The sequence below is a fragment of the Arachis ipaensis genome, chromosome B2, assembly GCF_059453495.1.
Source record: "Arachis ipaensis isolate K30076 ecotype BB chromosome B2, ASM5945349v1, whole genome shotgun sequence".
NCBI classification, from domain to species: domain Eukaryota; kingdom Viridiplantae; phylum Streptophyta; class Magnoliopsida; order Fabales; family Fabaceae; genus Arachis; species Arachis ipaensis.
This window is the reverse complement of record NC_142437.1, coordinates 108,924,298-108,947,971: the sequence shown is the minus strand read 5'-3', so window position 1 is coordinate 108,947,971 and position 23,674 is coordinate 108,924,298. Positions and strand designations below refer to the sequence as shown.

Below are 23,674 nucleotides of genomic sequence, written 5' to 3'. Positions count from 1 at the left end.
TAAATTAGAAAATAATTGATTGAATTAATTAGTTGATATAATTAATTTATTATAATTGATTGGATTTAATGAATTAAAAAAAATAAATAGAAAACATAGGAGACAATGATTTTTTTAACTAAATTAATGTGTTTATTGTATTTAATCAGTATAAGTAACAAATTATTTATGTTATTATGTACCTTATAAATTAATGAATTAAAATAATTGATATAATAAATTACAATCATTTGATTGATATAAATTATACTAAATCGCGTCATATTTAAATACCTAATCAAATCAATTAATTGATATAATTAATTTACTGTAATAAATTGTATTCAATGAGTTATAAAAAATAAATTAAGAAACACGCTAAGAAGCATCCCACGTCCATCATGAAGTACGGAAATTCAATTTTTATATAATAAAAATATACATTCTTATATATGTTATAGAAATATGATTTGTTTCCATTAACTTGCTTATTTTTTTTAACTTGCCACCTATATTCAGCATGGAATTTTTATTTTTCTAAAATAAATTTGGAAGAGAGAATAGTACTTTTATTTTGGAGAGAAAATAAATTCATTAAAAATTGACACCTCGCTTTCATTAGTTGATAATGCATTAAATATTAATTTTATATAATTATAATAAATATATTTTCCTAAATTAGTATAATCATACATTATTCATTAAATGTTAATTGTAATATAAATATAATAAAGATATTTTTCTAAAATAAATTTAGAAGAGAGAATAGTGCTTTCATTTTAGAAGAAAAACGAATATATGAAAAATTGACACATCACTTCAATTAATTAGGAAAAAATACAATTTTAGTATATTAAGTAGAAGTATATTATTATTATTATTATTATTATTATTATTATTATTATTATTATTATTATTATTATTATTATTATTATTATTATTATTATTAAAAATATTTTCGATTGATAATTGATAAGTAGTTTAATAATGTATTAAATATGGATTTTATATAATTATAATAAAGATATTTTTCTAAATTAGTATAATTATGCATTATTCATTAAATGCATTCATTTTGGAGGAAAAATGAATTCATGAGAAATTCATACCTCACTCTCATTAGTTGAGAAAAAATCTAATTTTAATATATTAAGTAGATTATATAAATAGAAATACTTGCTAAGTATTTGCTAAGTATATATAAAAGAGGAGATATATAATTATATATAATATAATTGCTATATATGTAACAGATATAAATTGTTATAATTATAGAGACTTATTATAATTATATTAAATTTAATTATGAATGTAAATAAATAAAAGTGATAATAATTAATATTATTTTTTTTCTATATTTAATATATACCGTAAATATAAAAAATATTGAGAAAAAAGTAGATACTGACTTTATTTTATTTTATTTTATTTTACGTCATGGATTTCTTTACTAAAATTAATGGAAGAAAAAAAATCTTTGTTTATATATCAATCTCAATCACAATAAATAAGATGAATCGATTGAGCAACTAACAAATTTAATAGGTAAATGTTATTTTCCATTTATGAAAAAAGGAGGTAATATGCATGCGTATATTAATATAGAAAGAATATATACTCACAACTTTAAAATCTTCAAGAATATTCGATTGTATTATCCTTCAAACCAAAAAATTCATCCTTTATTTTCATTAAATATTTATATTAATTCAATTAGATGAGTATTTTAATTAAAGAAAAGATTATTATTATTATTATTATTATTATTATTATTATTATTATTATTATTATTATTATTGAATAATAACGATACTTATCGTTATTAATATTAAATTGGTTATTAATATATATATATATATACATATATATATATATATATATATATATATATATATATTGTTACTTCTACAATCAATCGTGTAATAATATTTTCTTTTATTTGTTAACTAATTAAACTTAGTTATTTATATTAAATATATTTAATGATTACTAAAAATTAATCATATAATTATCATTATTAATAACCAATTTATATTTTTCTAAAATATTATTTTCTACATTATTATTATTATTATTATTATTATTATTATTATTATTATTATTATTATTAATAATAATAATAATGTATAGGTCACCATTAAGATAATAATTTGTCACTAATAAAATTTTAGGATAATAAATAAAAAATAGAATTATATCAATATAATTAAAATAGTTACAAATATTTCTGATTGATAATTAGGTTAATAATACATTAATTATTGATTTTATATAATTATATTAGAGATATTTTTTTAAATTAGTATAATTATGAATTATTCATTAAATACTAAGTATAATATTATTATATAATTATAATTAAGATAATTTTCTGAAATAAATTTAAAAGAGATTAGTATAATTATAATAAAGAGATTATATTAAATTAGTATAATTATGTATCATTGATTAAATATTAATTATAATACAATTATATCAATTAAAGATAATTTTTAAAAATAAATTTGAAAGAGAGAAATAGTGCAATCATTTTGGAGGGAAAATGGATTCACGAGAAAATGACACCTCACCATCATAAGTTGGGAAAAAAATTCAGTTTTAGTATATTAAGTAGATAGATTGGTATAAATTATAATAAATTATATAACATTTAAAAAGAAAATAAAATGAATAAGAAGAAAATAAAAATAAATAGAATAGATAGAAGACTACAATAAAATAAATTGAATGTGAGAGTTTTTTTTGGTACATTTCATATCACATCCGTTTCAATAATAATAATAAATAAAAATACGTCAACTTGATATCTAAAAAAATGATGAGATAAAATCATAATACAGTTCTAAAGTAAAAGTTTAAATTAGAACATAATAATATCGTTACACAACACATATTGAAAGTAATTTCACACTACAATATACTACAAACAGGTAAATGACTTAAATTTAAATACGAAATATTTTTTATTTATGCATACATGATAACACCATGGTCTATAAATACTTCATAGATAACATATCTTATATAGCTCCGAATGATGAGCACGAAAGTTGGAGAGTGTAGTAGTTTGTGTCCACGAATAGTTGCCTTCTTGCAACTACGCCTCATAGGAAGAAAAAGAATTGTTGTAAAAGCTATCAAATGAAAGATTTATTAGTAAACGAATAATATTTTCTTCTAATATACATGGTCTTTTATAGTGGTAAAATGAAGATGGAAGGAATTAAATTTTATATTTTTATATTAGGAATAGAATTTGATATTTATTCTAATAAAGTTATTATTATTATCAATATAAATGGGTTAACAACTTGCCACTAATAAAATATATGTTCTCAAATTTAGATTTATGTACTATAGGAAAACACTGTATATAGACTTTAGTAAAACAAAATAAATATGTAAATTACCTATTATTAAGGTAATTTTTTAATAATGCATTAAATTTTGATTTGATACAGTTATAATGAAGATATGTTTCTAAATTAGTAAAATTATATATTATTCATTAAATATTAATTACAATATAATTATATTAAAGATTTTTTTATAAAATAATTTAGAAAAATTATTTGATATATGTGAATCGGGTAACAAAGATTTTTTATTATTATTATTACTATTATTGATATTATTATTATCATTAAAATTATTAAAAGTATTTTTAATTGATAATTGATAAGTAATTTAATAGTGTATTAAATATTGATTTGATATAATTATAAGGAAGATATGTTGCTAAATTAGTATAATTATATATTATTCATTTAGTATTAATTATAATATAATTACAATAAAATAATTTAGAATAGAAAAAAAAATTATTCGTTTTGGAGGGAAAACGGAGGCATGAGAGATCGACACGTCACCTTTAGTAGTTGGGGGAAAACCCAGTTTTAGTATATTAAGTAGATATATATATATATATATATATATATATATATATATATATATAGTTTTTTTTGTCAGAAATACACAATAATATAGTAAGTGATTTTTTGTGATAACAACTAACCATAGTATATTTTTTTAACACGGAGCCACGGTCTAGGCCCAAAACAAGAGGCAAATGAAAAACAGAGAAAGGAATCTGCTCTCCTAGACTCCTACGTGCACGGTAGTGCAGAATTCCAGCAGCAGCAACCATTGAAACGCCGCTAGCCTTCCCTCCTCCAGGTATGTTGAAACGCCACTTACCGCTCTAAATTCGTTAACTGAATAATTTGGTTTAGGATCGAAGAAGTCTCTTTTTGCAAAATGCCCTGTGATGCAGTTAACGAATTACTTCCAATCATAATAAGTAAGACCCCAAACTATTGTTAAATTATGGGAAACGAGTTCTACAAACTGCTCCTCCATCATCCTTCAACAAGTAGCACGAGTGGTTCTGAGAGTCTGATGCTATTTCGTTTTTGTCTACTTTGATCTCATTCCTTTGTCCGTGCTTCACATTTTTTATGCAATTTGTTGTGCTTCATTATTATTCACTGAATTGACATCTTATAATTATGTGCAGAACCGGAACTTGTGGTGAGAATTGGGTCAAGTAAAAGAAGAAATGGCGTTCAGAGGCAAAGAGATGATGAAGAAAGTGTTGAAGAGAGTTGGAGAGAACAATTTGAACCCAAGAGTGAAGGAATCGCTGGAGAAATGTATACCTAGAAGCAAGGTTGTAATGGGTCGTGCCAAACGCGGTCTATTTGCCGGTAGACACATTCAGTTCGGCAACAGTGTTAGTGAGGATGGCGGTAACAAGTTCGTAGCTTGATGCTTTTTTAATTTTACTTTTCTTATTTGCAGCTTCTTCTTTAAATGATGTTGAAAATTTTTGTGCTTTAGCTTTTAGTTGGAGATACATATTTTTGCGGATTCTGAATTGTTAGAATGCCATAAGTTAGTGTTACTGTTTATGTGCCTCTGTTTAACTGTTGAATTTTTTGAGAAGCGTTTTAGGATATGGTATTGGAGCATTTTAGGGCCAAGTGGTCTTTGGTTCTTTCTTCATTTTTGCTCCTCTTTTTTTTTTTTCCTTATTTTGTTTTTTTCCCTTACATTTCAGCACTAGCTAGACTGCACTCGTGTATTGCTAGAGGCTAATGTATCTTTATTTTATACTATGCTCATGATGATATTTAAATCCTCTGTTATGAGTCTACTTGAAGTTACTTTTTAAAATGGATTTGGCTACATAATGGTATGAATGAGTATTCAGTAGTTTCAAATGGCTTCAGTCCGTAATCAAAGAATAACTCCTTTACAGCCATTCAGAATGGTATAAATGGGTATTCTTGTGGTGGTACATATTTGAGTCATTTTGTTAGTACATAGTAGTGATTTATTTTCAGAATTTCAGTGCTAAAACAGAATGACTCTTTATATTTCTTATTCTCGTGATAAAATTTTATGTAAATTTTATAAAGAACTAAGATGTTTCTGTTATATCTCGGTTTATCTCTAGATTCCCAATAGTCAATAGTATAAGAACAAGGATTTATTCTTCAAGTTAGAAATAGAACCTAGTTGCTATCGTCTTTGGATATGCTAGGAAAGTACTGTCACGACCCATCCCTATAGGTAAGATTTATAAAGAGAGGTGATTGTCCTCTCACTAATCGCTCACTTATTGAGCCATTGGTAACCAGATGCAATCTTGCCAATCTCACTTTTGAAGAGAGAGTTGCAACCATTAGAAATTACTGTCTATTTCATGGACTCTGAGTTGGACTAAACACTGGATAAACCTCTTCAATTGACTTGGTACCATTGGTGACATAAACCTCCTTGTTGACTTTCTTTTCTCATAGTTTGAATCTATCCCCATTGTTGATGAATTAGTGTTCTCAATTCATTGGATGATTCTTAAAACTTAAGTTTCTGAAGGATTCTAATTGGATTGGAGCCGGTAAATTCATTAGTCTTGGCCTTGGATGCTTAATAATACCAGTACTTTAACAGTTGAGTACATTTGTTAGGCAGGATATAGATCCAAATAGTTGTGCTTGCATCATTACACCACATCTTGCAACATCTTGTTTATCACAGTAATTGATGATAATTACATAATTGTTTATCATTATGTTTGTTTAATGATCCCAACTCAGTTTAGAACTTGCATATCACCGTTTGTTTCCTTGACTGTGTTGGGGCAGTTTCTTCACCTTTTAAATATGTAAGAGAAGAAAGAAAGAAAGAACAAAACAGACGTCAATATTGATGAGAACTTGTTTGTTAAATGATTTGATAGGACAAGGAGAACGTGGAAACCTAATGTCCAAGAAAAGCGGCTCTTCAGTTACATCCTGGATCGTCACATTCGGGTTAAAGTGACAACCCATGCCCTTCGTTGCATAGACAAGGCTGGTGGGATTGATGAATACTTGCTGAAAACTCCTTACCAAAAGATGGACACTGAGATCGGTGTCTTCTGGAAGGCAAAGATGGAGAAGCTCTATGAAGAGCTTGGCGAGAAGGAGGTTGTGTTCTTTGCTCCAGAGGATGAAGCCAAGTTTGAACAAGGCTTTAAAGATTTGAAGCTATCTGAAAAGGAAGCGCGTAAGGAAACCAGAAGAAAAATGTTTTCCGGGATAAGCAAGCACAAGCTGATTGGGGTAGAAAGTAAAGATGGTCAATCTATCGAGGACGGCGAAGAAATCTCCCATGGTGCACAGAAACAGTTGGTCCCAGTTTCATATGTGTTGGCTGCTGACAAGCTCAAAGTTGGCAGTTATGTTTCTAATCAATGATGTGTTACCTGATAATAGTGGTGGTGTAATCTGTATCAGCTCATGGCTGTTTCACTCAGAGTATTGAAGGTTTTCACTCACATTACATTTTCATGGTGTAGTTTTTACAGTCAAAAGCGGCTTTCTAAATAATGAACAAAGAAGAGTATTGTCTTCATGTTGTTTCTCTGTTGTTCAATTTTGGTCCTTTGGGTTGTGTATTGCCTAAATTTTTTACTGTTTTCCTTAAGCGGGAGAATGCTTTTGAGCTTTCTGGCCATACTAGTTAAAATGACGCATAAAATAACCGTCGATTTTTTGGACATAAAAAATTAGATCTTAGAAGTATGCATCGTGAAATAACAATATGGTTATTGTTAACAGAAGTAACAACTACTAACCTATCAGATCCTATATTAAACATTAATAAATTGAGTGTCAATCATCGATGTCTACTTAGATGAAAAAAGTTACCTAATTCAAAAACACATAGAAATAGTGAGTTTTAACAAAATATATACTGCAAGCATAACGTGGTTAAGCCACAAACGGGAGATAGTATCCATAATAAAAGGTTCTAAGAGGAGAATATTTACCGATACACTATGCAAGCATAACCAGTACCTATATTTATAAACTACTGACAGACTAGCAGACTAAGATGAATAGACGATCGCAAACTTAAGCTATCAGTTCATCACAAACTAGACAAAATCATATTTACATATAGATTAATGATCTAGCATCAACTTTTCAAGATGCCGCTACAGTCTCAGGAGTTGTGGCTGGCGCACCACTGGGAGGTGAAGTATTACTTGTACTAGCACCATCAGGGGGCCCAGTTTTGGCATCCTTTTTGGATTCTGATGATGGTGGTGACTTGGGGTTCATATGTGGAGGGGGATTATGCTTGAGCTTCAACAGTATCTGGCGCATTCTTGAAAGGTCAGTTGGCTTCCCTGGCTTTGGACCCTGAATTACCACAATAGAAGGCTTCTTCTCTTTATCCTTCTTCCCTCTTTTCTCTATAGCTGCAACTTCACGGGGTATGAGTTCGCCAATTGCCTTCCAGTAGTTCTTGTCGGCTTCAGCATGAAACTTGTCTCGGTTTTCTAAAAATAGCTGCCATACCACAGACATTGAACAAAATCTTTCAACACAGTGCCTTTAGAGTTAACAAAACTAAGATCCTTATAGAATTGCAGCTTAAAATAGCACAACATTAAGTTTATAGTTGAGGTAGTTGCACAATTTATTCTATTTTGAATAGAAGATGTAGTTGCATACATTACCACCTGTAAACATACAGCAGCTAAAAAAATACAAGACTACAAATCTACAATACAATATGCTATTAGCACAACTGAGTAATTGAAACATCAAGGGCTTGCAAGATGCTAATTCTTTCATAAACTGGTAAAATAAATTGAGTGAATGCTTACATGTGAAATTCAATCTTGTCAGGGTCAGTGAAAGTGCAACTTAAACTAAATGGTAGTCAAAGTGTCAGAAATGAGCTAAAATTGCCTAGGCTTGAAGCAAGCATGGCCTCTCAAAATAACAAAATATGATACTTAGACTAAGCCCAGGTTTAATACATATCGAGTCTGGGACTGATTATCTATATCAGATACTTAAATTTTTATTCTGCTTGGTTGATGCAAAATAATATTTGTAAATCCTCACAATTTTAACCTAGTTATCAACTTAACATTTAGAAATTAACATCAAAATGCTTTTATGGTCAAAATGAAAATGGCAGAGAATCCATCATCATTACACTCAAGAGTCAAGAGGACCATAACTAAAATAATCTTAGTCCAGCATAGTTCTATAGAATTTCACATTTGTTTTTGGATTGTTAATCAAAACTCAAAAGTATAAACATATATTTGCATTCGCTGGTACATTTTCCAGCAGTATCCACATTTATATGCAACATTTACCAAGCATTTTGCCATTAGATAAAATCAGCTACAAAAATCAAATGATGCTATTGTACCCTATTAGAAACCAAAACATTTATATGGCCATAAAAAAATCAGCCACCATGTATTTTTATATAAATACATGTGTTATTTAACTTATTTTTTAATATATATTCTATATGAGTAGCTAATTTACTAGCTGATTTTTTGGATACACATAATATGGTTATTGTAAACCACATCTAGAAGCAACACATTTACTGTTAATCGTTTTTGTGTTTTGTCTATAGTCACTTACAGGTATCTTTGTGACATAGCATTCACACAGCAAAAACCATCTTGTGAATACTGTTATATGATATCAACTCCCCTAAGCCCCTAACTATGTATATCTCCCTTTAATCACAAGATCAGTAAACAACGTAAGGCACTTATTTAAAAAAGTGTTATTTGTGTTGGGCACCAGAGTGAGCGGAACATAATAACGCAACTAAAATTTGTAAGTGAAAAAAAGGTGAAACTTATACAATAGTTTATCTTTAGACAATAATATCCTTGCAACACCACATCATCGACATATCTTTGTGATTTGCAGATGCGACTACTACCTCCAAACACTAAGTAGGGATTAGTTGTTAGCCGCTTGGCTTTCATGATGACACCAGCACCATTTGACACCATCAAAATTCCTCCTTGTATTGATCTTGTACCCTTGAGCATCCAAGAGCCCAACAAATAAATTCTTTTCTAGGCCCTTTACATGTCTCACACAATGAATTGTGCGTATGAAACTTTTAAACATTTTGATTTTAATGGTACCAATACCCACAATTTCTAAGGAATGATCATCTCTTATGAGCACCGATTTTGATGAAATTGATTCATAGGTGCTAAACAAATTCCGACGCAAAGTCAAATTATACATTACAACAGAATCCAACAACCAAGAATAAGCTAGTTGTTCACCACCTTCACAACCAATCGCCGCTTGAATGCATAAAACATCTCCATCGCCAGAGGTATATGCAACAGGAATGGATCCTCTCAATTTTTTTCTCTCAATTGCTTAGTCAAGTGTGATCTCTTACTATTTAACATTTTCTCTCACATGTTTTCTCTTGGCCCCATTTAAAAAGTGTATGATGAGAAGATCACACTTGACAAAATAATTGAGAAAAAGAATTGAGAAGATCCATCCCCTATATGCAACACATCCTTGCGAGATTGTTGCACCAAAAATTTTTATGTACTTTTCTTATTAAACCAACAATCTTTCTTTAAGTGACCTTTCTTGCCACAATTGTAGCAAGTAAAATTCTTCCTCTTCTAAGACTTTGATCTAGTACGACTCTGACTCCCACTAGAGCCACGTTCCGCATATTTGCCTCTCACCTAACAAAGCATCTGCTTGCCTTTAACTCTCTATTCAATTGTCTTTGTTTTTCCACCTGCTTTCCGATTCAAGAATAATGCCTGTGACATCACCAAATTGGAGTTGATCTGCAATTTTGTTGTTGGTGATGTTGATGATGAGTTGATCATACGAGTCTGGTAAACTCTGAAGAAGAAACTCAACACGTTCATTTTTTGTAATTGGACACCCCATAGTTGTTAGCTGTGAAAATAAAGTATTCAGATCGTTGATGTGATCTGTGACTGATGTAAATTCACTCATACGAAGAGTATAGAGTCTCCTTCTCAGAATTATCTTCTTGTGTAGCGACTTGGGCTCGTACAATTTAGTGCGTGCGTCCCAAATTTCCTTTGCTGTCGTTTTCTCTAAGATGCTTGACAATACAGAATCTGCCATTGCCAAATGTATTGACAATACAGAATCTGCCATTGCCAAATGTAAGTTGTGAACAACGTTGCTATCCATCTCCTTCCACTTGTCATCGGCAATACCTACGGGTCTACCTTTAATTGTATCTAAGCAATTTTCCTTCCTCAAATTTGCTTTGATCTTCAGTTTCCAAAAGGAGAAGTTACTTCCATTGAGTTTTTCGATCTCAAATTTTGTTGCCATAGTTTTGGCACCAATCTGCTGATTTACAGCAGAAAAATTAAGAACCTAAAGCTCTAATATCACTGCTAGGCACCACAGTGAATGGAATAGAATAACGCAACTAAAATTTGAGAGTGAAAAAAATTGAAGACTATAATTTATCTTTAGACAATAATAGAAATATTTATTCTCAACACACTCACTAATTGTGTATTAGACATATTTGTATATATTGTTAATTAAGGCTGAAGCATAAAAAATATCTTGAAGCAGTTATTAGTTATTACACATTATTTGTAACTAATCATTATGCTTCATCTTTTGCCAATAATCCACCTCCAAATGAAGCTTGTGCTGTCAATACATCCCTTACCATATCACTTGTAATTAATATACCTCAAATTTTCTTTCTTTCTTTTTTTTTTAAAAAATATTAATTAATCAAAGAATAACTTTGATATCATGAGAATTTGAGCTTAGCAGAGCCACCTCAGGTTGTCATTGACATTCTAATAGCATTCAATTCAGAAACAAAATGGAAATTAATTGAGACTATACCTTCTCTCTTTCCCTGTTGGAAGCCTTCTTGTTCTCCACATTAACCTCACGCTTCTTGTAGAACTCAACTTTGTATTCATCCGCTTCCTCTATGATCTGCATCCTCATCTCCTTCTCCTTCTTCTCCTTCTCCTCCAATCGAATCGCGTTTTGCCTGAAATATCATCAAATTCTTCATCATCATCACATTTCACAATCAAAATTAAACCTGTAAATTCATACGTAATAAAAGATAGCCTTCGAAATATTAAAATATCTAAAAAATGGAAAGAAAATAATATTACAATTTTTCAAAAAAAAAAAATCAATATTGTGCAGACGGTATGTGATCACTTCTTTCACCTTCGCCACTCCCTCAAAGCAAGCCCCTCGCCGGGAACGACCTCAGAGACACCGAAACCTCCGTCAACGTCCTCCCCGTTCTGCTCCGCCGAGAACGCCATGAATCCCCCAGCGGCAGAATACATAGACGGCGGAGAAGGAGTCCCCGGCGCCGCTTGAGACGAGAACACGTCATCTCCGGCACCGTACGAACCGCCGCCACCGAAAATAGGTGACGAATCGCCGGCCGAGTCCTTGACCGAGTCGGCATCGAAGTTGGAGAACGAGTCGAATCGCTGAGACTGCATCCGAGGATCGTAGCCGCTGCCATCGTCGTCGTACGGAGGAGCGGAGCTTCCGAACGATGATGACATGACGAATTCCCCGGCGAATTCGACGAAGCCCTAACTCTCCAGCGAGGTTTCAGTTTCAGTGCTTTAGGAAAATCGTGTGCTTCAAAAGGGTGAAGGAGGTTTTCTACCCTGCGGTGGAGTGTATTTTGACGCTTTGACTCGTGTTCGTTGACTTGTGGTGTTGTGCAAAAATATGTGAAGGTTAATAATATAGAGTTATAGACAGCAGTGTTTTGAGGCGTAGGGAAATTCGGTGGAGTTGAATACATAGGAATAATTTCTGGACGACATAAACACGGTAGCCAGTGGGGAGTGGCCACCTTGAGTTCCACTTTCACTGTCGTCACAGTGTCACACTATCACTACCTGGAATGTTCACACTTCACAGTTCACAGGCCGGTGACCCGCATTTCTTTTTCACTCTTATTTTATTTTATTCACTAATATCTAATCTGATTCAGCTGATTTTTTTTATATGATTTAGTGGTGTGAATTATGCTCTGTTATGATCATTAGGGGAGAATTACATTGTTATGACGGCATTGCTTATAGAAATTTGGGGGAGGAAAAAAAATCGGTGGGTGGGACCGTTTTGTGTGAGAAAGATTCAGTTTGCATCAAAAAATTGGTGAGTCTAATTTCAAGGAGAGAGGAAAGAACACAAATCGGTCATCGGTGGGACCGATTTGTGTGAGAGAGAGATTCAGTTTGCATCATAACTACTGCTAATAATAACTACAATCTACTTCTAATTATTCTGTAGAGCTTACCATACCCTACCATATCATACATACATACATACATGATTAATTCTTATTTTAATTTTTATTTCTAACCACCTAATAATAAAATCATACACACATACATGATTAATCTTTATGTAGTACCATTACAATATATATTGCTAATCAAATTTAATATTATCACTATTATTATTATTAAATCAGATTATTAAAAAATAAAAACTTACATAATTTAGATTTCCAAGATAATTAACAATATGAAGCTCTGGTTGATTTACTTTTTTCATTTTTGGTCTTCTTGGCATTTTTTTTAATTCTGTCCAAGATTTGTTGTGGTCCAACAATGGTGATGCAGGAAGAAGTGGTGGAGTTGAGTGTGTGTTGAAGAGAGGGAGACGAGAGTGAAAGGGATACTGCTGAATCGGGAGGGGGGAGGCTTGCATGCGTGACGCGTGGACAGGGAACACAAATCTGTCCCACCGATTTGTGCACCATCCGCGTCCTGAAATCGGTGCCTACGATTTCCTTTCTACCACTCGATGCCACCGATTTCTACTACTCAGCCGTCACAAATCCGTGAAACACCAATAATCCCCATATCGCTGCTATACTCCATCAACGGGTTCATATCAAAATTAAAAATCTCTCTGATTCACGTGATATTGTAATAAAATTTCACAATTTTTTTTTTCACAAAATACTTGAGAATTATATATACTCACAAAACAAAAACCTACTTTATTTGTTATCTTATTCCAAACAAAGAACTCATGTTATACTACAAAATTAGAGGTGTTCGTGGATTAAATTCAATCCGCATATTCACGATATTTATCTAAATTCGATTCGAAAATTATAAGTAGTAATCTAATCTAAAATGTTATCAGATTAGATCCAATTCGATTTATACATTAGTAGGATCGAATTGCAGATTTTAAGTAGGGATCCAAAAATAAATAAATAAACAAATATTTTTTTATATTTTATTTCAACTAATAATTATCATATATATTGTATTATTTTATTTATTATTTAAAAAATATATTTAATAATATTTTAGAAGTAAAAATATTTAAAAGAGTGAAAAAGAAATTTTATTGATATTTTTAATAAAAATAAGTTTTCTAAATATTTTTATATTTTGTAGATATATTCGATATTCAATCTAATGTGCAAATGTGTAAATTGGAGCAGATCGAATCCAAACTTAAAAAGCGTAGATATTGAATCCGATTCGATATAATACTTTTAGTGCGAATTGGATCGAGATTTTGACTATATCTAATTCGATCCACATTTATCTCTATAAAAAATAATATAAAATAATTATTAACTCCATTCACATGAGTATAAAATATCAACCATGTTAGTCACAAAAAATATCACCGGTATATATAAACATCAAAAATTAACTATTAATTAGGTACTATATGCATATTTAATATTAAAAAAAAATTAATTATATTACTATAAAAAAGTTTTATTATTTTATTTTGACATATTTAATTATTCTACATATTAAGTTTAATTATTTTAAAACTAATTATTTTGTTCAAAAATGAAAAACAATATATATAAATATACATAATTACATAATAGTAAATTTGGTAATTAGTTTTTTGTGTTTTTGTAGAATAGTTTTACTAAAAAATTAGTCTCGAGCGCGCGCATATATATATATATATATATAATGATTTGTAATTACGTCTCATATTTATACAAATTTCATACATAATAGAAATCAAACTAATTATCTCACATTTGCATAATTCAAATTTTTCTGCATTGAATTTTCCTCATAAAAAAAATTAATTAAGAAATTTGAATTTAAAACCAACAAAGATTAGATTTTGCTACGACACTTGTTATATATATATATATAAAGAAAAAACACTTTTATAGAAAGAATAAAGTTTTAATTTTTTTGAATGATACAAATACATAAAAAGTGTCTACTTTTGTAATTTTAGCATAACGCTTAAGTTTTTGTATTTCGTATTAACAAGGTGATTAGACTTGCTTAATTATTCAATATTAAATATACTTGGAATCTTAAATAAATTAACTGAAATGGATAAGAAAAATGAAATAATAGACAATAAAGGCATTGCACTTTTGAAGAGAATCAAACATATACATAGCAAAGACATGCGAAATATAGAAAACAAAACAAAGTGCCATATAAACAAACTCAAATTTCAATTTCATTTCTTAGTTTAGAATGGATTATTGTTCTTAACTTCTTATAAGAACGCCATTTTAATCTTCTTTAGTTATGACTTATGACATCTTTCATATTGGTCCTTTCTCGAGGTATATTCTTTGGTGCAATCCAAAGCTAGTTTCATGATGGGTGATAAACACGCTTTCTTGGAAGCTAGTTCTCCTTCTTCCATTAACAATCTAACATCAACTATGTCAATTAGGGAATCAAGGTATGACATTTCCACCCAATGCTTGATGCTAAAATCTTCCATAAACACATCATCAGTGGGTTTCTTTTGTGTGAAGATTTCCATAAGTAAAATGCCATGCATAACTATACACATCACCTTATTTGGACACCAAGCCTTCTAAGTCCATACTCTACATTAAAAAAATGCTAGAAATGAAATTATAAGTCAACTTAAAAAATATCATGAATTTTATAATTAATCATGCTATGTGTATATTAAAAAATAGTCACTAAATTAGTTATTTGTATATAATATATGTTGAAATACAAAATACATATTAAAAATAAATTAAATATTACGTGTGTTTATACATAAATATATAATAATTAATTTAGTAAATAATTTTTTGTGTGTACATAATATTTTAATTATTTTGCAATATTTTCTTAAAAATATATCCTTGTGATTGAAAACTCTACTTGGTCAACCCACCTAATTTAAAAGAGAAAAAATTCTAAACAGCCCTCATAATTATCTCGAAAGACAACGAGATCTTCAACAAAAAAATACCATTTTCGACCCCTAATTTTTATTTTTATGAGACTGATTAGCCCATCTGTCAATATTTTCTCTCTGTATTAACGGAATAAGGCTACATGACATGTTAAATTGTTGATTTATCCATTAAGAACTAACTAGGATTGACAAATTCTTTTTTACTGGAAGCTTCGTTGTCTTTTAAGAATAATTGTCAAAACCGTTTAGTTTTTTATTTTTATTTTTTATTACCCTTTTCAAATATATTAGCTAAATTTATTGTGTAAAATTAAGAAATATTAGTGATTTTTAAATTATTTTTATTTATAAAAATTAAGTGGAGGATATATTAGTAATTAATGTATTATATAAGTATGTTCTAAAGAGAGATCATTGATAGAGGGGCTAACTAGTTTCACGAAGTTAAATATCAAAAGTCGAAAAGGGTATTTTTCTTTATCAGGGACCTCATAGTCCATCGAAAAAATTATCAAGGGTCGAGATAGATATTAACTCTAATTTAAATGATGAATAAAAAATTATTAGCACTAAAATATTAAAATATTGGGTAATGCTAGGTAGACAAAAAAAAAAACAGTCAAAACTTGCTTTATTTAGCATTAATTAATTGTCGCAACAATTAATGAATGCTAAATAAGACAAATTATGGCTGTTTTTGGCTGATTTTCTTTGGTTACCAAACATTTTCCTAAAATATTATACCTCTTATCAACTCTTTATAGTCGAACAAAATTACTTTTAAGAAAGCACACATGGTTTAGAAAAAAAAATTTCTTTAAAAAATATTATTTTTAATAAAATGTAAAATAGAAATTCTAAACTTCAGTACATGGACTACCATGCTGCCTGTACTTGTCAAATTTTTTATAAGATTCTCCCAATATCTTTTGGCTACTTGTTTGCACAAAGGCTTCGTCTATGGTGGAAAAAAAAAGTAGAAATAGGTCCTTTAAGATCTTGAAAAGTATATTCGAATTTTATGGCTCTCCTTCATGTCGTATATGTTGATATGAAATTGTTAGTGCACAATGCAATTTCACAAATATCAACTAATTCAATAAACATAAAAAAAATTGGAATGGAATGGAATGGAATGGAATTGGAATTGGAATTGATAAACCGAAAACAATAACAGAAAATTACTCTCCCTTCTTTGAGTTAGGAATGACTCCACTCACTAACCGTCTAGATTTTTCTTTCCTCCCTCTTTCCCTTCTTTTTTCTTAAATTCCTATCAGATCCTAATAAACGTTGTCCATTATTACAATGCTCTCTCACTCATTTACCCATCACATAGTCCATAGTCCAATATGGCATTTTTCGTTCTCTTTCGTTAACAATTGGGCTAGTGTCACTAGTCTCTTCTTCTTTTCTTGTTGGATTTAGCTGCTGAGATGGGCTTGGGGCATTGACTGTATCAACTATCTCCTCCCCCACAATGACCTTGTCCTCAAGGTTAAGATAAAAAAACATCTTCTGCAACTCATCTTTATTCACCCAAGTGGTTTCATCCCTCGATGTCCCCTCTCAGTCTACTAATACTTGTTCAACTAGTTGTCCCTCCTTAATCACCGTGCAGCGTGCGATGATTGCGGATGGAAGAGGTTGAAAAGCGGCGGGTGCAGCCGCAAGGATGGGTACCTTTGCTGGCGACTTTCCATGGAACTTCTTCAACATAGAGCCATGGAAGATGGGGTGAATGGTGCTGCCGGTAGGGAGCTCTAATCGGTACGTCAGCTTTCCCACACAAAGGCCACAAATTGAACAAGATGAAGCTGTCCAGTTACTGTTATCTAAATATCAAGAAGTTTTCAAAGAGTCAGAAACCTTACCACCTCCAACAGAAATTGAGCATCAGATTCACTTGCATCTGGGGAATGACCCGGTTAATGTGCGACCCTATTGCTACCCACATTATCATAAAGAAGAGATTGAGAAGCTGGTAGAGAAAATGTTGCAATCCGGGGTAATCCGTAAAAGTCACAATGCCTTCTCTAGTTCCATGTTGCTTGTGCGCAAGAAAGATGGCAGTTGGCGGTTTTGTGTTGACTACCGAGCTCTTAATGTCATTACTATTAAAGATAAATTTCTCATTCCCACTATTGATGAAATTCTTGATGAACTATTGAAATATTTGGTGCTGCTTATTTATCCAAAATTGACTTGCGTTCAAGTTACCACCAGATTAGAGTTTGGGATGAGGACATTCCAAAGACCACCTTCCATACTCACCTTGGCCATTATGAATTCATGGTGATGCCTTTGGTCTTATCAATGCCCTTTTGACATTTCAGCCAACCATGAATAAGGTGTTTTAACGGTACCTCTGAAAATTTATTGTGGTGTTTTTTGATGACATACTCATTTACAGCAAATCCAAGGAGGAGCACATTGCACATTTAAGAATAGCACTGGCAGTACTACAACAACATCAATTTGTGGCCAAGATCTCTAAGTGCACATTTTGTGAACAAGAAGTTGAATATCTAGGCCATGTGGTGGGCAAGGAGGGAGTTCAGGTTGACAACTTCAAAATTAAGGCAATTGTTGAATGGCCCAAGTCAGTGAACTTGAAATAGCTGCGCAGCTTTTTTGGCCTCACCAGGTACTATCGGAGGTTTGTCACAAGGTATGCGCAACTAGATACCCTACTCACTGAACTTCTTAAACGCAATAATTTTTATTGAGAGCATGCAACAGAGGTTGCATTTAAGGAGTTGAAGTCAGCCCTTACTCATACTCCAGTATTGGCCTTACCCGATTTCAATCTGCCATTTTCGGTTGAAACTGATGCGTCAGTCCAAGGGATTGGTGCAGTGTTGTCCCAACAAGGGCATCCCCTTGATTATTTTAGTAAGAAGCTTAGTAGAAAATCAATGGTGGCATCGGCTTATGTCAAAAAATTGTATGCTATTACCCAAGCGGTGGAGAAGTGGCGACATTACTTATTGGGATGCTATTTTTCTATTAAGACAGATCACCATGGCTTACGTGAATTAATGTCACAGTGGTGTTGATCCCTGAATAGCAATTCTATATGACCAAGCTCTTGTGATATGATTTTGAGGTCATATATCGTTTTGGCAAGACTAATAAGGCTGCTGATGCCTTGTCCAGACACGGTCATTGTTCTTACGCACTACTGCAGAAGACCAAGAAACCCAATCAATGATAGCACAATATAACCAAGATTCCCTCACCCCTAAATTCCTATTCCAAGAAGGGTTGCTAACTTATCGGAGCAGAATTTGAGTGCCAAATTTTGAGGGTCTGTGCAATCAGTTACTCAAGGAGTTTCATTCTACACCCATAGCAGGACATCAAGGGAAACACAAGACCTTCAAGGCCCTTGGTAGCATTTTCTTTTGGCTTGGACTTTGTAGAGACATTCACAAACTGATTCAAGAATGTGTCAAACCACAAAATATGTGCCTGCAAAGCGAGCTGGACTCCTCAATCCCTTGCCAGTTCCTAAAGGGACCTGGATAGAGCTCTCAATGAATTTCATAGTGCAATTGCCAAAGTCAGTCGGGTACTCTGCGATAATGGTGGTGGTGGACTGGTACCACTTTAGTAAAATAGATCATTTTGAGCCACTACGGGCTGGGTTCACAACTTCTTTAGTGGCCAAAGTTTTCAGTGCAGCTGTTGTTAAACTTCATGGGTTTGCTTCGATGATTGTCTCGAATAGGGATCCTATTTTCCTCAGTAGATTCTAGCGTAACCTGTTCGAGCATAGCAGAACACGCTTGCACTATAACACTGCCTACCATCCACAGAGCGACCTAGAACAGTACCTTCGAGCATTTACCCATTCTCGGCCATAGTTATGGACGTCCTTTTTGCCTTGGGCTGAGTTCTGCTATAATGGATCGTTCCACTCTGCCATCCAGATGACTCCACATGTGGCACTCCCCTGGTTACATTCCTGGAACTTCTCCGGTGGTGGAAGTAGACTCCTTCTTCAGAACCTGCGAAATTCTCAATGATGAGTTGGGTTTCTATTTGCGCCAGGCTCGAAGCCGCATGAAAAAACAAGCAGATAAGCACCGCCGCGATTGAGAATTCTAAGAAGGAGAGTCGGTTTTGTTGAAACTGAAGCGCTATCGGCAGATATCCCTCTTCCACAAGGAACGTCCAAAGCTGGGGAGAAGATTTTTTGGTCCGTACCGAGTGCAGCGGCGTGTGGAAAAGCTGGCGTAACGATTAGAGCTCCTTGCCAGCACCACCAGTCATCCCGTCTTCCATGTCTCTATGTTGAAGAAGTTCCATGGAGAGCCGCTAGCAGAGGTACCCGTCCTTGCAGCTGCACCCGCCTCCTTTCAGCCTCTTCCATCTGCAATCATTGCACATCGCACGGTGATCAAGGAAAGATAACCAGTTGAACAAGTATTAGTAGATTGGGAGGGACATCGAGGGATAAAACCAGTTGGGTGAATAAAGATGAGTTACAGAGGATGTTTTCTGATTTTGGCATTGAGGACAAGGTCATTGTGGGGGAAGAGGATAGTTGATACAATCAATATCCCAAGCCAATCTCAGTAGCTAAATCTAACAAGAGAAGAAAAAGAGAGTAGTGACACTGGCCCAATTGTTAACAAAAGAGAGCGAAAAATACCATATTGGGCAAGAGACTATGTGATGGGTAAATGAACGAGAGAGCATTGTAATAATGGACAAAGTTTGTTAGGATCTGATGGAGATTTAAGAAAAAAGAAGGGATAGAGTGGGGGAGAAAAAATTTAGACAGTTAGTGAGTGGAGTCATCCATGACTCGAAGAAAGGAGAGTGATTTTCTGTTATTGTTTTCGGTTCATCAATTCCAATTCCATTTCATTCCAATTTTTTTATGTTAACTGATTTATATTTGTGAAATTATATTGTGCTCTAATATTTTTATGGTGAGATAGGCTTGGAGCATTGACTGTATCAAAAATTGTAAAATTTGGCCTTGAACTTGAAATAATAACAAGTTGTTTCTTCCCTTTCCAAACCAAACGCTTCCAACAAACACATATACTTTCCATCAAAATTTATTTAGATAATTCCACTCCACGATTTCTCTTTCATTTTACTTCATTTTCTCAGAAACTAAAAGCATCAACATCAACGAAATAAAAAAAATAAACCAAGCAGCCAAACCAAACATTTTGGCGTGACCGTTTTCGGTAAAAATGATGAGGTCCTCGACGCTGTTAATTATCAAAAAATCGTTCTTGTTGTAAAGAACGTGTGTGACTGCCGTGGCGGTAGGATTGTTGGGGACAAGTCCGCCGTGGACGGTGGAGCAAGATGGAAGGGTGTTGCAGTAGAAAATTTCGCTAATAAAGGAATATTTATTCATTTATGTATGAAGAAGTAACATCAATTTCAATGGACAGTAAATTGACAAAGTACTAAATGATGTGATAACAATAAATGAAGTCATAAAGGAATTAAGGAAAAAAAGATTCAGCTGCTTCTCAGCTACAACGAGCATCTATCAAGAGACCAGGAAGGGGAGGAAGAGGTTTAACAATTAGAAAAGGGAGTATAGCAAGGAGAAGAATAGAAGAATAGAAGGTTCAGAGAAGTTGTCATTTGATACAGGGGAAGAGAATTTACCACACACGCCTAAAGAGCATATCCTTGCAACCTCCTGTTAATAACCTTCTCTCTGGTACTACGCCTTAGTCCATGCTCATCCTGATCAATTGCCACGTGTCCTATATTTGTAACTAACTCAGTATTGTAATTTGTGACGCTCCCTTCATACATCTCCCCTTTTCATTAATAACCATAACATTACCCTCCTCTTCAACAACAACCTTGTTCTCAAGATTGAAAGTGGGATAAACATGTCGAAATTTGTCAGCTTCTTCCCATGTAACCTCAGCACCTGCACCTTGCCCCCACTGAACCTAAATTTTTTGCACTTCTTTCCCATCCTTTAAGATTTTTCTAGTAGCCAGCAGTTGATGAGGTTCAATGATGGGACCAAATTCAGTGGAGTGAAGTGACATTGGCAAGTAATGATCACGCAGCTCATCATGAAATCGCTTTAAGAAGGAGATGTGAAAAATATCATGAATTCTACCTTCTGCAGGTAGTGTCAAACAATATGCCACTGGGCTGAGCTTGTGACTGATTCGAAAGGGGCCAAAATAACGCATACTAAGTTTCTAGTTCTTTTGCAAGGCAGTTGAATGTTGCCTATAAGGTTGGAGTTTGACCAGGAGTAAGTTCCCCACTTCCAATTTCAAGTGCCTTCGATGCTTATCAACAAAGTGCTTCATAAATTGTTGTGAGCGAGTGAGATTACTTGAGCTGTTCAAGGAGTTGATCTCTAGCTTGTATCATATCCTACAAAGATTACTTATCATCTGGGCAGAATTCATACCGCACAAAGCGGGGAGGGTCCCAGCTATACAAGGCCTTAAAAGGCGACATTTTACTACTACTATGCACGCTGGTGTTGTACCAGAACTGGGCCCATGGAAGCATCTCAACCCATCTTCGTGGGTTGTCAAAATGGAAGCAACGTAAGTACATCTCCAAGGTCTTATTCACAACTTCACTTTGCCCATCCGTTTGAAGATGATAGGAAGAACTCATCGCAAGGCTTGTGCCTTGCATCTTGAAAAGTTGCTGCCAAAATCGACTAACAAAGGCCTTATCTCTACCCGAAATGATGGAACAGAAAAACCCATGGAGTTTAACAACATTTTTTATGAAAGCCTCAGCAATTGTTTTGCTACTAAAATCATGCTTGAGTGGAATAAAGTGAGCAAATTTGGTTAAACTATCTACAACAACCATAATCACCAAAAAACCAGCAGAGGGAGGTAAAGCAACAGTAAAATCCATACAAATGTCCTCCCAAACTCGCATAGGTATGGGAAGAGGCTGCAACAACCCCGCTGGAAGCTTCATCTCAGCCTTCGCCTGCTGACAAGTAGGACACGATAACACATAACTACGTATCTGACGTTACATGTGAGGCCAATAATAGGTTGCACAGATTTAATCCACTATTTTTGCCGATTAAATTCCCATAGTGGTCCCCCAGATTCAGCCCGTGCACCGATTTAGCTTCTGAAATTCTAATTGCACTATTTATGTCCTCCAGATTGCGATCCGGACAACATAATGGTCCTTCGGTGAAATTCCGACGTGACTCAGCAATGGCCTTGCTTATGTGGCACAGCCACTACCACATTGGGCATCAGAGTGTACATCTGACGTGGATTGTATTGTAAAATTCCTCAATGTAGTCCCTGTCTTCATTTTTAAACCCTAAAACTTCGTTGGCCTCCCCTCAATCTGGTTCTCTCCATCAACATCTCCTTCTGCATCTGTTGTGTACACCAATAGCTGTCCCTCGTGAAAGGAACTGGGAGCCATGTTGCAGGAAGCTCCAACCGGTCATCGTCGACGAAGAACTGGAGAGGAAGCACAACGCGAAGCAGGCAGGGGCGGGTTCCGGACTGGTGTGGCTGTGGTTGTCGCCCGGTGCTAAGGTGGTCAAGGACGGAGATGCATCCTAACAAGCCCTTCTTTGGTTGCCCCAACTATAATGTGAGTAAAGGTAACTGATTTGTAGTTGATTGACTTTTTTTTGGTTGATTTTTTTGGTTGTTTGCAGACAAGTGAAAAAACATGGTGTGGATTATTCATCTGGGCAGATTGTGTGCAAGAGGAGCTGCATGAAAGAGCTATTTCAAGAGATGATGATGGTGACAGGAAGATGAACTTTGCATGGCGGATGGGGAAGATGGAGGCAGACATTAGGAATATAAAATTCATTACTCAAGTTCTTGGGTTTGGGTTCTTAGTAGTTGTTGTTTTTGTAGGAATGGCGCTATTAAAGGGTTGAGAACATGTCAATGTAATGTAGTTCCCAAAGTAATGAATGAAAGTGTTTTGTGGTAACATCACAAGATTTTTGTAACTGATCTTAGTTTACTATAATATAATATCCTGTTAGATGAATAAAAAGTACATGTAAATAAGTAATAGAAAGGTTGATTCAAACCATGGATAGTATTAATTGATCTATACCAAAATATGGCAAACCATTCATAGTTTTAACACATTACAACCATAAGTAATTGAGCAATTAATATGACATA

The 23,674-nt window shown here is 33.2% G+C and overlaps 2 protein-coding genes across 2 annotated transcripts; one reads left to right on the top strand and one right to left on the bottom strand.

Annotated features, from left to right (window-relative positions):
• Positions 1-3,979: 3,979 nt before the first annotated feature.
• On the top strand, positions 3,980-6,879 carry LOC107625736 (uncharacterized). The gene is made up of 3 exons (XM_016328440.3): positions 3,980-4,155; positions 4,496-4,734; positions 6,224-6,879. The coding sequence occupies exons 2-3, from the start codon at positions 4,538-4,540 to the stop codon at positions 6,720-6,722; spliced, it is 696 nt and encodes a 231-aa protein (XP_016183926.1). The 5' UTR covers positions 3,980-4,155; positions 4,496-4,537; the 3' UTR covers positions 6,723-6,879.
• A 318-nt stretch (positions 6,880-7,197) lies between these two features.
• On the bottom strand, positions 7,198-12,282 carry LOC107625735 (clathrin light chain 3). The gene is made up of 3 exons (XM_088503748.1): positions 11,535-12,282; positions 11,193-11,346; positions 7,198-7,823 (listed from the first exon to the last, which is right to left on the bottom strand). The coding sequence occupies exons 1-3, from the start codon at positions 11,885-11,887 to the stop codon at positions 7,455-7,457; spliced, it is 876 nt and encodes a 291-aa protein (XP_088359874.1). The 5' UTR covers positions 11,888-12,282; the 3' UTR covers positions 7,198-7,454.
• Positions 12,283-23,674: the final 11,392 nt, after the last annotated feature.